Source organism: Bos grunniens, chromosome 22 (assembly GCF_055505025.1).
Source record: "Bos grunniens cultivar Pamir isolate PY7600 chromosome 22, Bosgru_T2T1.0, whole genome shotgun sequence".
In the NCBI taxonomy this organism is placed as follows: domain Eukaryota; kingdom Metazoa; phylum Chordata; class Mammalia; order Artiodactyla; family Bovidae; genus Bos; species Bos grunniens.
Window position 1 is genome coordinate 60237587 of NC_141186.1, and position 13992 is coordinate 60251578.

The 13992-nt window shown below is 64.6% G+C and overlaps 2 protein-coding genes across 23 annotated transcripts in view; both read right to left on the minus strand.

Annotated features, from left to right (window-relative positions):
• Nucleotides 1-6698: 6698 nt before the first annotated feature.
• ABTB1 (ankyrin repeat and BTB domain containing 1) lies at nucleotides 6699-11357 on the minus strand. 22 transcript variants are annotated; one of them, XM_086368848.1, is made up of 14 exons: nucleotides 11243-11357; nucleotides 10801-11035; nucleotides 10252-10314; nucleotides 10123-10178; nucleotides 9917-10000; nucleotides 9353-9447; nucleotides 9063-9222; nucleotides 8950-8995; nucleotides 8575-8670; nucleotides 8368-8486; nucleotides 8116-8211; nucleotides 7873-8040; nucleotides 7275-7475; nucleotides 6699-7209 (listed from the first exon to the last, which is right to left on the minus strand). In XM_086368848.1, the coding sequence occupies exons 4-14, from the start codon at nucleotides 10171-10173 to the stop codon at nucleotides 7003-7005; spliced, it is 1323 nt and encodes a 440-aa protein (XP_086224974.1). In that variant the 5' UTR covers nucleotides 10174-10178; nucleotides 10252-10314; nucleotides 10801-11035; nucleotides 11243-11357; the 3' UTR covers nucleotides 6699-7002. The 22 variants fall into 22 exon arrangements, 21 of the variants coding, with proteins under 21 accessions (XP_086224974.1, XP_086224975.1, XP_086224969.1 ...); XM_086368849.1 differs by lacking the exon at nucleotides 10801-11035; XM_086368843.1 differs by lacking the exon at nucleotides 10801-11035 and having other exon boundaries at nucleotides 9303-9447.
• Nucleotides 11358-11567: 210 nt separating this feature from the next.
• The window catches only part of PODXL2 (podocalyxin like 2), a 47780-nt gene continuing 45355 nt past the window's right edge, over nucleotides 11568-13992 (minus strand). Inside the window, exons 7-8 of the mRNA XM_086368842.1 lie at nucleotides 12338-12517; nucleotides 11568-11917 (exon numbers count right to left, since the gene is read on the minus strand). Coding sequence (XP_086224968.1) covers nucleotides 11705-11917; nucleotides 12338-12517 — 393 coding nt within the window. The 3' untranslated portion in view covers nucleotides 11568-11704. The remainder of the gene's footprint in view (nucleotides 11918-12337; nucleotides 12518-13992) is intronic.

The window sequence follows — 13992 nt, forward strand, 5'->3', positions numbered from 1 at the left end:
CCTAGGCCCGTCCCTGCCTGCCTCCTGTCCTGTGGGGCGGCCAGGGTGAGTGTCTGGTGACTCGTACGGTGGCTCTTCCGGCCCCAACCCTCAAAGCCTGTCGGCCCACAGCCAGCTTTCGGGGGGCCCTCGGAGCTGTGCCCCCTGTCGGGTCTTCATCAGAACGGTCTGGTCCCTGGGTCCAGGGCCAGTGTTGCCGAGGGACGGGGAGAGGCAGTCTCTGGGCCGGGACCTGGCGCTGGGGTCATGGGTGCAGGCCCACTTCACGGCGGACACCCGCGCCCCCACCCAAGGCCGCCCCTCCAAGGGCCCTGGGTTTAACGCGCTGCTGCTGCTGTTCTGAAATTCTCAACCGCCCTGCGCATCTTTCTGCCCTGAGTCCCAGGTCGTCCCGCAGTCAGTGCCCTGAACCCCCGCAGCGGGCGGCCCGTCCCGCGTCACTCAGGTCTGCTGCTGGGGTCTGTCCTGTTCCTCGTCTGGGCCGTGCTCCTCTGCCGGCTCCTCCTGTCCGTGTTGCCGTTTGTTTTCCGTTTCTTGGTTCCATTTCTGGACCTGGGCGAGGTGGGAGTGTCCTGGGCGTCCCCTCTCCCCGGGCGCTGACGGGGGCTCTGGCGGGCAGGTGGGTGGCCCAGCCCCTGCCCTGTGTGGCTGCTGCTGGCGAGCGGGGTCTGGTCACGCGGCGGCCGCTTCCAGAATCCTAGGGCCCCCGGCTGGTGCCGGCTCACTGGGGGCAGAGTTGGCCCAGGAGACTCTGGGCGGCGCCCACCCCCTAGCGGGGAAGCCAGGCCTGGGGTGGTGGTGCCCACTACAGGCAGGTGGAGCTGGTCCTGGAGTGGGGGACCACTGGGGCGGGGCGCGGCTCCCGACAGTCAGGTGCGGGGCCTGGGGGATCCTGAAGCTTGCTTTGGCAGCTAGTGTGCAGGGCTGGGGCCCAGCTGGTCCCGGGGGTGGGGGGCGTCCGGATCTGGTCTGCTCTAGGTGGGCCAGGACTGGGGGGTACAGGACTATGGTTTCCTTTTTGTAATTTTTATTTTACATGGGAACATCAGTTCAGTTCAGTTCAGTTGCTCGGTCGTGTCCGACTCTTTGCAACCCCATGAATCACAGCACGCCAGCCTCCCTGTCCATCACCAACTCCCGGAGTTTACTCAGACTCACGTCCATCGAGTTGGTGATGCCATCCAGCCATCTCATCTTCTGTCGTCCCCTTCTCCTCCTACCCCCAATCCCTCCCAGCATCAGAGTCTTTTCCAATGAGTCAACTCTTCACATGAGATGGCCAAAGTACTGGAGTTTCACCTTTAGCATCAATCCTTCCAAAGAAATCCCAGGGCTGATCTTCAGAATGCGCTGGTTGGATCTCCTTGCAGTCTAAGGGACTCTCAAGAGTCTTCTCCAACACCACAGTTCAAAAGCATCCATTCTTCGGTGCTCAGCTTTCTTCACAGTCCAACTCTCATATCCATACATGACCACTGGAAAAACCATAGCCTTGACTAGACGGACCTTTGTTGGCAAAGTAATGTCTCTGCTTTTGAATATGCTATCTAGGTTGGTCATAACTTTCCTTCCAAGGAGTAAGTGTCTTTTAATTTCATGGCTGCAGTCACCATCTGCAGTGATTTTGGAGCCCAGAAAAATAAAGTCAGCCACTGTTTCCACTGTTTCTCCATCTATCTGCCATGAAGTGATGGGACCAGATGCCATGATCTTAGTTTTCTGAATGTTGAGCTTTCAGCCAACTTTTTCACTCTCCTCTTTAACCTTCATCAAGAGGCTTTTGAGTTCCTCTTCACTTTCTGCCGTAAGGGCAGTGTCATCTGCATATCTGAGGTTATTGATACTTTTCCCGGCAATCTTGATTCCAGCTTGTGCTTCTTCTAGCTCAGCGTTTCTCATGATGTACTCTGCATATAAGTTAAATAATATATAACAATATACAGCCTTGACGTACTCCTTTCCCAATTTGGAACCAGTCTGTTGTTCCATGTCCAGTTCTAACTGTTGCTTCATGACCTGCATACAAATTTCTCAAGAGGCAGGTCAGGTGGTCTGGTATTCCCATCTCTTTCAGAAGTTTCCACATGGGAACATAGCTTTTGCCAAAAACCTTATCAGTTCAGTTGCTCAGTTGTGTCTGACTCTGTAGTCCTTGGGGTTGCAAAGAGTTGGACATGACTGAGCAACTGAACTGAACTGATGGTGTTTTGGCTTCCCAGGCAGCGCTGGTGGTAAAGAACCCACCTGCCAGTTCAGGAGACCTGAGATGTAGGTTCGATCTCTGGATTGGGAAGATGCCCTGGAGAAGGGCATGGCAACCCACTCCAGTATTCTTGCCTGGGGAATCCCCTGGGCAGAGGAGTCTGGTGGGCTACAGTTCGTGGGGTTGCAGAGAGTCAGACACAACCGAGGTGACTTGACGCAGCGCATAATCGATTTAGCGCTGTGCTAGCTTCAGGGGTACAACTGAGTGATTCGGTTTCCGTCTGCAGGCGCCCTTTCTTCTTCGGCCCCTTTGCCGTGTAGGTCATCAGCGAGCACTGAGCAGCACCACACAGGTCCTTGTTGGTTGCTGTGTGTGTAGTCGTGTATCTGTGTGAACCCAAACTCCTAATTTTTCCCTGCCCTCATTCCCCATTGATAACCATGGTTTTTAAATCTGTGAGTTTGTATTCTGTAAGTCTATTTGCATCATTTTTTAAAGATTTCACATAGAAGTGATAGGTGTCTGTGTGTGACCGAGCAGTCTCCACACCCATCCGTGTTGCTGCAGACGGCACGGTGTTTGACGGCTGAGCGGTCTTCCGTTGCAGAGCGCGTGTGTGCCGTGTCGTCTGCATCCGCTCCTCGGCTGACGCCTCGTTTCCAGCCTTGGCTGTTGTCAGCAGTGCTGCTCTGAAGACTGGGTTGCACGTTTCAAATTGTGCTTTTCTCTAGATGTGTGCCCAGGAGTGGTACTGCTGAGTCATACAGTAATTCTACGTTTGGTTTCTTAAGGAACTTCACGCTGTTCTCTGTAGTGGCTGCACCAGTTCACATTTCCACAAACAGTGGAGGTGCGTTCCCTTTTCTCGACTCTCTCTCCAGCATGTGCTATTTCTAGACTTTCTGATGAGGGCCATCCTGACGAGTGTGAGGTGATACCTCACTGCAGTTTTGATTCGCATGTCTGTTAGTGATGCTGAGCAGCTTTTCCTGTGCCTCTTCCCTATTTGTATGTCTTCTTGGGGAAATGTCTATATAGATCCCTGCCCATTCTTTTGATTGGACTGTTTGTTGTTTTGATCCTGAGCTTTAGGAGCTGCTTGTGTGTTTTGGAGACGAATCCCTTGCCAGTCAAATTGTTTGCAAGTCTTTCCTCCCATTCTGTGGGTTGTCTGTTCCTATTATGGTTTGTTTTTCTGTGCAAAAGCTTGTAAGTCCCGTTTATTTTCATTAGTCTAGGAAATGGATCCAAGAAGATACTGCTGTGATTTATGTCAAAGGGAGCTCTGCCTGTTTCCTCTAGTAGTGTTACAGTCGCCAGCTTACAGGTAGGTCTTTAATCCACTCTACGTTTGTGTGTTTCTCTGTGTGGTGTTAGAGAACGTTCTGATTTCTTTTACATGTAGCTGTCCAGTTTAGACTCTGGTTTCTGTGGCTGGGTGTCTCCCTCTGGTGGGCGAGGCTGGCCTAGCAGCCTCCCTGGAGGGCAGGCCCAGTGCCCGCCCAGCCCCATGGGTGGATGACGCTGCGTCCTGGCCGTCTGGTGGGCAGGGCCGTGTCCGCCAGGGGGGTCAGGGGGGTCTCAAGGCGGCCTGTCTGCTGCCAGCTAGGGCTGTGACCCCGCCCCGGGGTGTGTGACTGAGTCTCCCAGCTCTGGGTCTGACGGGCCCAGATCTTAGCCCAGAGGCCGTGTTCACGGGGCCAGTGTGTGTCCAGGCGAGCCCCGGCCGCCCCGTCTCTGCAGGAGACGCTCCGCGGCCAGCAGGTAAGTCCGGCCCAGGCTCCTGCCCGGCTTGGCGTGCGTGAGGTTCTGTGAGGCCGTGTCAGTGTGAGTCTGTGGGTCTCTGCCTCACGCCTTCGCAGCCGGGGGCTCCGGGGTCACACCCCCACATGGGGAGCAGGGTGGGCTCCCAGCGCTCACTCCCGGGGGACGCTCTGCAGCGTCACCTCCCCCAGGCTGGGGGACTCCGCCGTCTCGCTGTGGTTCCTTCTTCATGTCATCAGCGGCAGGTCATCTCAGGGAGGCTTTGGTTTTCTCCGTCGACGGCTGGCATGCTCATGGGAGGTGGGCTCAGGCTGTCTCTACTCTGCAGCCTTGGCTGCTCTCCTGAGATGACATCTGATGCCGTTCTCGCCGTGGGGCAGGCCCCATGGGGGCCAGAGCTGGCCTTGCCCCAGGCAGAGGCCCCCCCGCGTGGCGTGTAGACCTGAAGGACGGACGACCCACTCCTGAGTCCGATGGAGTGGGCCGCCCTTCTGCACGGCAGTCAGGACGGAGGCAGGAGAGCCGTACACTGGTCCCTGCCGCTGGCTTGGTTTACTTTGGTGTGGTGGCCTGCACTGCTTTGTGGCCCTATCTACTCTGGGAGATGGTGTGACCACTAATCCCTGTTTAGCATAAGAAATTGCTTCCCTGAGCTGTCCCCGCCCCCCACGGACACTCCTCCTGAGGGCTATTGCGTAGCCTGTGCCCCACGGTCATGGGGGCTGCTCCCAGAATCGGGTGGGGTGACACGGCTTGCCCAAGGGCAGCAGGGCAGGAAAAGCCGATGGAGCACCAGGCGAGAGCAGACGGGGTGGCGGGAGGGGCCGTCGGAGGGGCTGGGCTCTGAGGGCAGCAGCCCCCAGGACGGTGTGTGAGGAAGTGCAGCCAGCGGCTGCAACGCCAAGACCAGCCGCTGGGCGGCGCCCACGGCCCTGGCTGGAGCGTCTGGAGCCCGGGCAGACACAGCCCCCGACGGGGCAGGCTGGGGGGACGGGAGGGCGGGGGCAGCCGCACCTGTCTCCCGTGCCCTCACGGCCCTGCCTGAAGCACAGGGCTTCCTGCCCGTGGACCAACGTGCCAGCTCCTGCTCCTGCCAGGGCGTACTCCTCCCGGCCGGCAGGGAGGGCGGAGAGGAAAGAGGGCTTTGCGGGCCTGGCCGCAGCTGAGGGCAGGGGAGCTGGGGTAGGAGCCAGGTGTGCACCTGAGGCTCTGCGGGACGGAGACCCGGGCTGTGTCCACCCGCAGAGGCCGACACACAGGTGAGCAGGCGAGGGGCGAGGCAGGGTCCCGACAGGGGCTGAGCTGCCAGGAGAGACCCTCAGAGCCCGACCGGCAGCTGCTGCGTTGACTGAGAGGGCTCGGGGAGAGCACACAAGGGTCCGAGAACCCACAGGTGGAGAGGGCTGCGCCACGTGCCCAGCTGCGCATGTTCCGCCTTCAGGAAGAGTTCCCGCGAAGCTGTGGGCTGAGCCCACGGGTCCCGGGGACCCTTGGGATGCACACCAGCGTCGGGGGCTGGTGGCGCCACACCGCCCTGCCCCGCCCCCCCACACGGCAAGGGCACAGTGAGCCTCAGTGGGTGGACCCCACTCCTGCAGGGGCCCCTCAGGACCCTGGGACGCACACCAGCGTTGGGGGCTGTCAGCGCCGCCCTGCACACACCGTAAGGACGGGCGCTGCGGCTCCAGCCCAGGGCCCAGCTGTCGTGGCACGCGTCGCCAATGGGACTCGCAGCCAGGCTTCCAGAAGCTTCTTCCTTCATCCCCACCTGAGGCAGCGGTTCAGACCTTACCCAGGTGACAGCTGCTGCTAACTTCAGAACTTGTGCTCCAGGAAGGCAGGCGGCCCCCAGCCCTGGGACCGCACGCCCAGCTTTCTGCCGCCCCCAGCCCCTCCTCAGCCTGCTGCAGGGAGACGGGGCCCTGAAGGCTAGGCAGTTTTCCAGGTGGAACAAAGCACACACCCAAAGCCTTCATTCCTGCAGGTGAGAAGGCTACTACAGGAGGAGTAAGAACTATTTTGGAGTTAGGGCCAGAACTAGTAGGGTGAGGCAAGTGAAGCACCTGCCTTGGGCACAAACTTGAGCACCGAAAACCTGGGTAATCAAGATAAGCGATATTTTAACGTCATTAGCGACCCAAATGCCGACAATTCTCACAGGAATATCGGCCATGGCTGTGCTCAGGGCCCCCTGGGATGATTGAGCAGCATCCCTGCCTGCGGCCCGTGCTGCGCCGTCAGGCCGTCTCCTCGGGGCACACCCCGCGTTACCGACAGCTGCTCCCCCGTCACTGCGTCTTTTCTTGGTGGTTGGCCTACTTCCCCAAATGTGAACACTGCTGGGGTCCAGGCTTGGGACAGAACACACGGATCATTTTTCCCAGTAACATGTCTGAACACTGATTCGACCGTTCGCTTAGAAGCAGTCATGGGGAGCTGGGCTACAGGCTGAGGTCAGACAGACAGTGGCTTCTGTCCTCAGCCCCACAGCAGTAAGAACAGCGGGGCTCACTAAGCGCGCACCAGATCGCAGATGGCTCCCCTCGTCGCCGGGGAAGCAACTGCTGGCTCCTCCAAACCTGCCCTGGCCCCCAAGGGTGGGGGACAGGCTGACCTCAGCAAGAGGAGCCTGGCTGGCAGAGGACCGGTCCCGGCAGGCAGGTCTCAGGGCCCCAGCCAACACCATCTCTTGTCGATGAGGCTCCCTAACCAGTCCTGGCACACAGGCTCCCACAGTGAAGTCAAGCTTTATTACCACACTGACATTCTGGCCCCCTCATGGCAGCTCTGTGCAAAGAAGCCAGCTCCCCCAGGGAGACATGGCAGGAGGGGCAGGGGATGAAGGAGTGAGGCCCTCAGAGACCCTCACTCCAGGATGCCCTGAGTGGTGCCCAGCCCCGGAGCTCGGGGGCTGGTTTGTGCTGAGAAAGACCTCATCCCTAGGCGAGCATCCCGGGGCCCCAGGCAGAGAGGAGGGAGCCTCTGCAGCCACAGGGATGCCCCCAGCTCCCTGACAGCCCCGTGTGCGGCGGTCAGCAGTCCAGGCCAATGGATACCAGCAGCTCCTCCAGCACCCGCAGGCGCTGCGCGGCCTGCTCCATGGCATGGCAGGTCTGCACCAGGCTGCCCATGTGGAATCGGATGTCGTCCACCAGCGGGATGGAGTCCGTCTCCTGCCGGCCGGCCACAGCCGCGGCCTCCTCCCGCACGGCCTCCACAAAGTCCTCCTGCTGCACCAGCTGTGGACAGGCCGGATCAGGGTCTGTCCTCCGCCCAGGCCCGGCCGCCCGGGGCCCACACTCACCTTCTCAATGACCCTGGCCATGTACTTGGTACACTGGTCCTCCAGGCGCGCCAGGCCAAACAGCTTGGCCACACGCCACACCCCCACCACGCTGTCCTCGTCCAGCTGCTGGGCTAAGCTGCGGCCACACAGCTGCTTCAGGCCCGGCAGCAGGTACATGTCGGCCATGCTCAGCACGTCGTAGGCCAACTCGGGTGGCAGCTGCAAGGACAGAGAGTGAGGGAGGGTACCTGGAGACTGAAGACGGGGTCCCTGGGGCTCACAGCGCAGGCTGGCTCGGCCCTGAGACCCACGCCTGCTGTTGCTGGGCAGGCCCCTGCTTGGGCGTCCCCTTGTCCAGGAGTGGCGTGACGGGAGCCTACGGAGGGTGGGGTAGGGGGTGCTGTCCCAGTGGGGTGCTGTCCCTGCCCTGAGCGTCACCGCAGAGAAGAAGCCCTCCTCCTCAGCTGCTGTTTCTTGGGGTCTCTATGACGGTGACTGCACACACGCCGGCTGCCTTTGGGGCAGCTGAAGGCATCCTGGGGTCCCCGGCATGCTCTGGCTGGAGGAGCAGTCCACACGGCGCACACTCCCCTCGCCGGTCGGATGTGTGACGCACCTCGGTGTGGTCGCTGTACACGTAGTACAGTACATGCGTGAAGACCTCGGGCGAGACGCTGTGCAGGGTGACGGCCGGGAGGCCGCCCGACGCCTCCAGCTGCTCACTCTCCTGGAAGTGGTCGTCCAGCAGGGCCCGGAAGTACTCGCTGCGGCCACAGAAGAAGGCCTGCGGGAGGCTGGGCTCAGGAGGGGCTGCCCCGGGAGCAGGGCTGGGCGGATGTCTGCGGGAGAAGCCGCGTACCTTGTGACAGAGGAAGTCGTAACCGCCCACACGGAAGCAGACGTCAGGGCAGCTGCTGAGGCCATCGCAGGGGAAGGGCAGCTCCCCGAGATCGCCCTGGGGGGAGGCGGGGCAGCCTCAGGGCAGGCAGGAGGGAGAGCGCCAGGCCGGGCCCCTCCTAGCTCACCCTGGAAGGTGATGCTGCTCCAGGGTCAGTTAGACACAAGAGCGCCAGGCTCTGGGTTTAAGCCGCAGCCCAGGGCGGGGCCTTACCCGGAGCTCAGGGGGCAGGGCGCAGTCAGCCAGTAGGGCCAGGTCCTCCCGCAGCTGCAGGTCCGCCTGGGGGGGCTCGATGGTCAGCACCTTCATGCACACGCCCGGCTTAGACGCCTCTGCGGGGAAGAGCGCGGGTTCATGGGGTAGGCGGCCCGCAGGTGCCCGCCCGAGCCCAGGGCCTGAGGGCGGGACGGCCCCACTCACGTTTGGCCTCCAGGCCGCCGAGCAGGCCCCATAGCTGGCACTGCCGGGCCAGGCGCTCGCAGTCGCTGACGTGCTCCACGCCGACGTCCAGGCAGCCTGGGTGTGGGGGCAGTGCAGGGGGAGACTTGCGGACTGAGGAAGCCGTGGCTGCCCCCCAAACCCCCAGGTGGGTGGTCCATCTGCCCAACCACTGGCTACAGGGCTGCCGTCCGACCTCTCAGGCCCCAGGACCGCGAGAGGGCCTCAGACCGTGGGTGGACGAGCTGACCGAGGCGGCAACTGGGCCATCCCACCGCAGCGGACGAACCCAGAGGGAAACGGTGGCCCCAAGGCCACGTCTGGTGCCCTAGCCCCTGCCCACCAAGCGCGGCTCACCTGTGTACAGGTACTGCAACAGCGCCCCGAAAGCCACGGGGTTGATCTGTGGGCAGAGACAGGGTCAGGGACGGCCACGCCAGGCGCGCCTCCCCTCGCGCCCGCTGACGCACCAGGGGGTGCCTGAGGACCACGGCGCTCTTGCCCTTCCACTTGGTGTCGAGCATGTGGGCGAAATAGGTGCTGCGCGCGCCCAGCACGCCGCGGTGCGCCCGGAAGGCCCTGCCGTGCACCACGAAGACCACGTCGCTGTGGAGGCCCTGCTCCAGGAGCCTGTGGGCGGGGCCAGTGGTGTGCTCAGAGTCCCGCGCAGCGGACAGCCCGCCCCGGCAGGCCCCGGCAGGCCGGCTCACCGCAGCAGGAAATTGTAGTAGAGGTCCCGCCGCCAGAAGGAGGCCGTCACCTGTCTGTAGTCACGCAGCGCCCGGCGGATGGCGTCGCTCTGCGCGCCGTAGAGGCAGCGCTCACCATCGAAGGTGTTGGCCTCGCAGCGGGCTCCTGAGGGCGGCAGAGCTGCCCGTCAGCGGGGCCTGGGGCTGCCTGCCATGGCTGGGGACGGGGAGCTGCTCACTCCACCACACACAGACACACACACGGCCCCGGGACTGCCCTGCCCCCAGCACCCTCCCCGCCAGGCCCCGGGCGCACGCCACCGAGCACAGACACCCTGGAGGCCGGCCTGGCCTATGCTGGGCCCCGGGGACACACCCCAGACAGAAGGTCCCCTGCCCGCAGAAAACGGGGCTTCCAGGGGCAGAAGCACACACACAGGCTAGCAAGTGAGGTCAGGGGCTCTGAAGAAAACGAAGAAGGTGAAGGCTGGCTGTGGTGCAGCTGCCACAGGGGTGGCCATGGAGGCACCGGGGCAGACGAGGAGCAGGGATCTGAACCAAGCGAACCCCTGGGAAAGAGCCAGCAGAGCAGAGGGAACGGCACGTGGCCAGGCCCCGAAGAAAAGCAGTGATACCTGCGGGGGCGGAGGGGCACACTTCACGGGGCAGCTCGGGCACGGCCAGGTTCTCCAGCTCGCGGGAGACGCGGCTGGGAGGCCCTGCGGGACTTCACACCGGTCAGACTGGCCTCCCGGGCTCTGGGCAGATGCTGAGCTGGGCCCCGGAGACCGGTTCTGAGAGCACCCCGAGGGGTGCAGGAACGTGCCCACCCTGCACTCACCGTGGGCCAGCAGGTAGAGCACCAGCTCCTCGTGTCCACAGAGGCAGGCATAGTACCTGAGGAGATGGGGGAGGGCGCCGTCAGGCCCGCCCGCCGCCCGCCCACCCGCCCCCCAGGCCCGGCGCTCACAGGGGGGTGCTGTCCCACTTGTCGCGCACGTTCACCTCCACGTCTCGCTGCTCCAGCAGGTACCTGGGCCGGGGGACGGGGGTTAGAGAAGACCCGCGGGAGGGGAAGGAGGGAAGCCTCCCCGGTGAGGGCAGGTGAGGCAGAGACCGAGCAGGACGGGCGCTGAAGACCAAGCAGCCAGGTCAGGGTGTGGACGTGGGAGCGTAGGCCTCAGGGGCCTCAGCGCGGAAGAGGCTGAGCGCCGGCTGACAGCGCTGGGAGGGGCCGCCCAGCGGGAGGCCTGCAGGGTCCCAGAGGCGTGGGACTGAAGCGACAGACTCCAGAAGGAGGGCGGCAGGCGGGCGCGGGTAGGGAGGGCCACTGAGGATGCCCAGGTGGGAGGGACCCAGCGTGTTCTGAAGAGCACCAGGCTTTGGAGGCTACCAAGTAAACCCCAAGTGGCACTCGACCTGGGGAGGAGCCCAGCGAGACAGCAGGACTCGCAAGTCGGGACTAGCCCCGGGGAGGGCTCCAGGGGAGGACGGAGAAGGGAAACACTAGGCGCCTCACCTCCCAAACAAGCCGCACCCCCTCCGGCGCGGCCGCGGTGACGGCGATGGCAGCGCCCAGGCTCTCCGACAACCGGAGCCTGACTCCGGCCCCAGACGTTCCCAGCACCGGTCCGTGGCTCATCAGAGTAACCCCGTCGGGGGTCCCAGGCCCGCCCCCAGGGTCTGACCGCCGGGCCCTTCCCTTCTCTCCACCCTCTGCTCCTCCTCCGGGCGTCCGCGTCACAGTCCTAACCCTAAGCCCACCGGAACCCCGGGACAAGTCACGCCAGCACCCGCGTCCCCGCTCGGAGGAATTCCTCGACCAGAAGGGCCCTGCTTTGGAGCCCGGGCGCCGGCTGGGGGCGGGGATCCACGCCTGGGCCGGCCCGTGCCCTCCCCCAACCCCCAGCGGGCGCTCCGCGGACCGCCCCCGCGCCCTCCCGGGGACCACGCGTCCTCACCGCACTCGGCCCACGTCCCCCTTCCTGCAGCTGGAGAACAGATCGCAGGTATCCATGGCACAGACGCCCAGACGCCGAGCCACCTCGGGCGGCGGCGCCCGCCGGATATCAACACGCCCCGCCCGCCCCGCCCTCCGGATATAAACACACGCCGCCCGCCCCGCCCGCTCCCTAGCGGCGCCTGGCGACCGGAGGACCGAGAGGAGGGGAGGGCCGAGAGGGCAGGAGGCGGGCGAGGGGGGAGGCGGCGCCCCGCCCGCAGCCCACCTGCCCCTTCACCCCCGCCCAGCACAAGAACGAGTCGCGCAGGGGACGCGGGCCGGCGTGCTCTCCGGACGGCTTTAATGGGGTCCCGGGGCGGCCTCGAGGGACGTCGGGCGGGGGCGGGGGCGGGGCCGAGGTGCGTCCTGAGTCAGGAAAAGCGGGGGACCCTGCGCCGAGGGCCGGGCGGGGCACAGCCCCTCACAGGTGCGTGTCCTCCTCGAACACATCCGAGTCCTCGGGGTCGCGCTTGCCCCCCATGAGCGCGCTCCAGCCCCCCGGGCCGTTGACGGCGCCGCCGCCGTTCAGGCTGGGCTGCTTCTCTTGCATCTCCGACTGGCTGTCGCTGGCCACGTCCAGCGTGGGGTTGTCGTGGCAGCCGTTCTCCACGAAGCGCAGCTCCTCGCCGTGCGACTGCGGCGGGACGGGCCGCTGGGCGAGCGCGCCGGACTCCGCGCCCCCACCCCGGGGCCCTTTGCCGGCCCTGACCCCGCGGACCCTGATGACGCAAGGCCCTGGTCCGCGGCTTCCCCAGCTCTAACCCTTTCAGATGACCACTGAGCCTCCCACCCAGCAGCCAGGGCCCCCACCCCCGGACACCAGCGGACCCCTTTCTCAGCACCCACGCCTTCTAAAGGGGCTCCTCCTGGGGCTGCGGCCCAAAGCCCACACCCTGCACCTCCAGCGCCTGAGGGAGGCTGGTGCCTTCCTCTGCACAAGCGCCTCACTGCAGTCACCCCCTCCCAGCCCGAGAACACAGCCTCAGATGGCCGACCTGCGGGCACCCCCTCAGAGCAGCCCCCGGCCCCGCCCCGCCCACACAGGCCGGCTCACCACGTGTTTGAGCTTGGGCAGCCGGCGCTGCCAGCAGTTATAGAGAAGGCCGAGCACGATGATGACCACGCAGAGGGCGCCGATGACCACCAGCACCACAAAGAGCGTCCCGTAGTCGCTGCGCACCTGGCTGGCCCGGGCCTGGCAGCTGCTGGTGGTAGAGTAGTTCTGGATGCCAATCTGGGGGTGGGGGGAGGGGCCCGGTTCCTTAGCTGGGGCCCTGGGGTGCCGGGCTCCCCCAGGGCCTATGGGGCTAGGGCTCAGGGATGGGAACAGGCCTGATACCTGTGCTGGGAGAGGACCCTGCCTGAGCCCAGCACCCTAGCCGGAGGGCCCCAGCCTCCTCTAGCAAGCCTGCAGTGGCTCTGACGCAACTGTGGTTGATGTCCAGCCCCACGCCCACCTGGGGGTGCCCAATCCCCAGAGGCTGCCATGAACTGGCTGTCACAGACCACACTGCCCCACCCACGTGGGTGCAGACAGGGCAGCTGGGAGCCTGCGCACTTTCTCCACTGCACACCTGCCCGACCAGGCTCCGCAAACTCAGTTCCCACCTTAGGGTGGGTGTCCACGTCCCAGGCTGCCCCCAGCCTCCTATTCCTGCTGGGATGGCCACCAGTGTCACTGAGCTGCCCAGCACTCCCACACTGTGGGCTGTCTCGGGGGGCAGCCGGCCCTGGCCAAGCGGCTGCTGTGCCCCACCCCCCTACCCCCTGGGCTGGGTAGACTCTCTCCAGTCAGCGTCTCAGGCCCCGGGAGCAGAGAAAGTGAGGTGCCATCCCCAAGTGACAGGTGCCGGGGTGGGCAGGGGTGCCGCCTGCAGAGCAGAGGCCCGGGGGCCACTTCCCGCTGCAGACCCCCTTCCCAAGGCCAGCGACCAGCCCCTCTCCCGTGAGTGGCCCGTGCGCTGCAGACCCGCTTCCCAAGGCCAGCGACCAGCCCCTCTCCCGTGAGTGACCCGTGCGCTGCAGACCCGCTTCCCAAGGCCAGCGACCAGCCCCTCTCCCGTGAGTGGTCCGTGCGCTGCAGACCCCCTTCCCAAGGCCAGCGACCAGCCCCTCTCCCGTGAGTGACCCGTGCGCTGCAGACCCGCGTCCCAAGGCCAGCGACCAGCCCCTCTCCCGTGAGTGACCCGTGCGCTGCAGACCCGCTTCCCAAGGCCAGCGACCAGCCCCTCTCCCGTGAGTGGTCCGTGCGCTGCAGACCCGCGTCCCAAGGCCAGCGACCAGCCCCTCTCCCGTGAGTGACCCGTGCGCTGCAGACCCGCTTCCCAAGGCCAGCGACCAGCCCCTCTCCCGTGAGTGGTCCGTGCGCTGCAGACCCCCTTCCCAAGGCCAGCGACCAGCCCCTCTCCCGTGAGTGACCCGTGCGCTGCAGACCCGCGTCCCAAGGCCAGCGACCAGCCCCTCTCCCGTGAGTGACCCGTGCGCTGCAGACCCGCTTCCCAAGGCCAGCGACCAGCCCCTCTCCCGTGAGTGGTCCGTGCGCTGCAGACCCCCTTCCCAAGGCCAGCGACCAGCCCCTCTCCCGTGAGTGACCCGTGCGCTGCAGACCCGCGTCCCAAGGCCAGCGACCAGCCCCTCTCCCGTGAGTGACCCGTGCGCTGCAGACCCGCTTCCCAAGGCCAGCGACCAGCCCCTCTCCCGTGAGTGGTC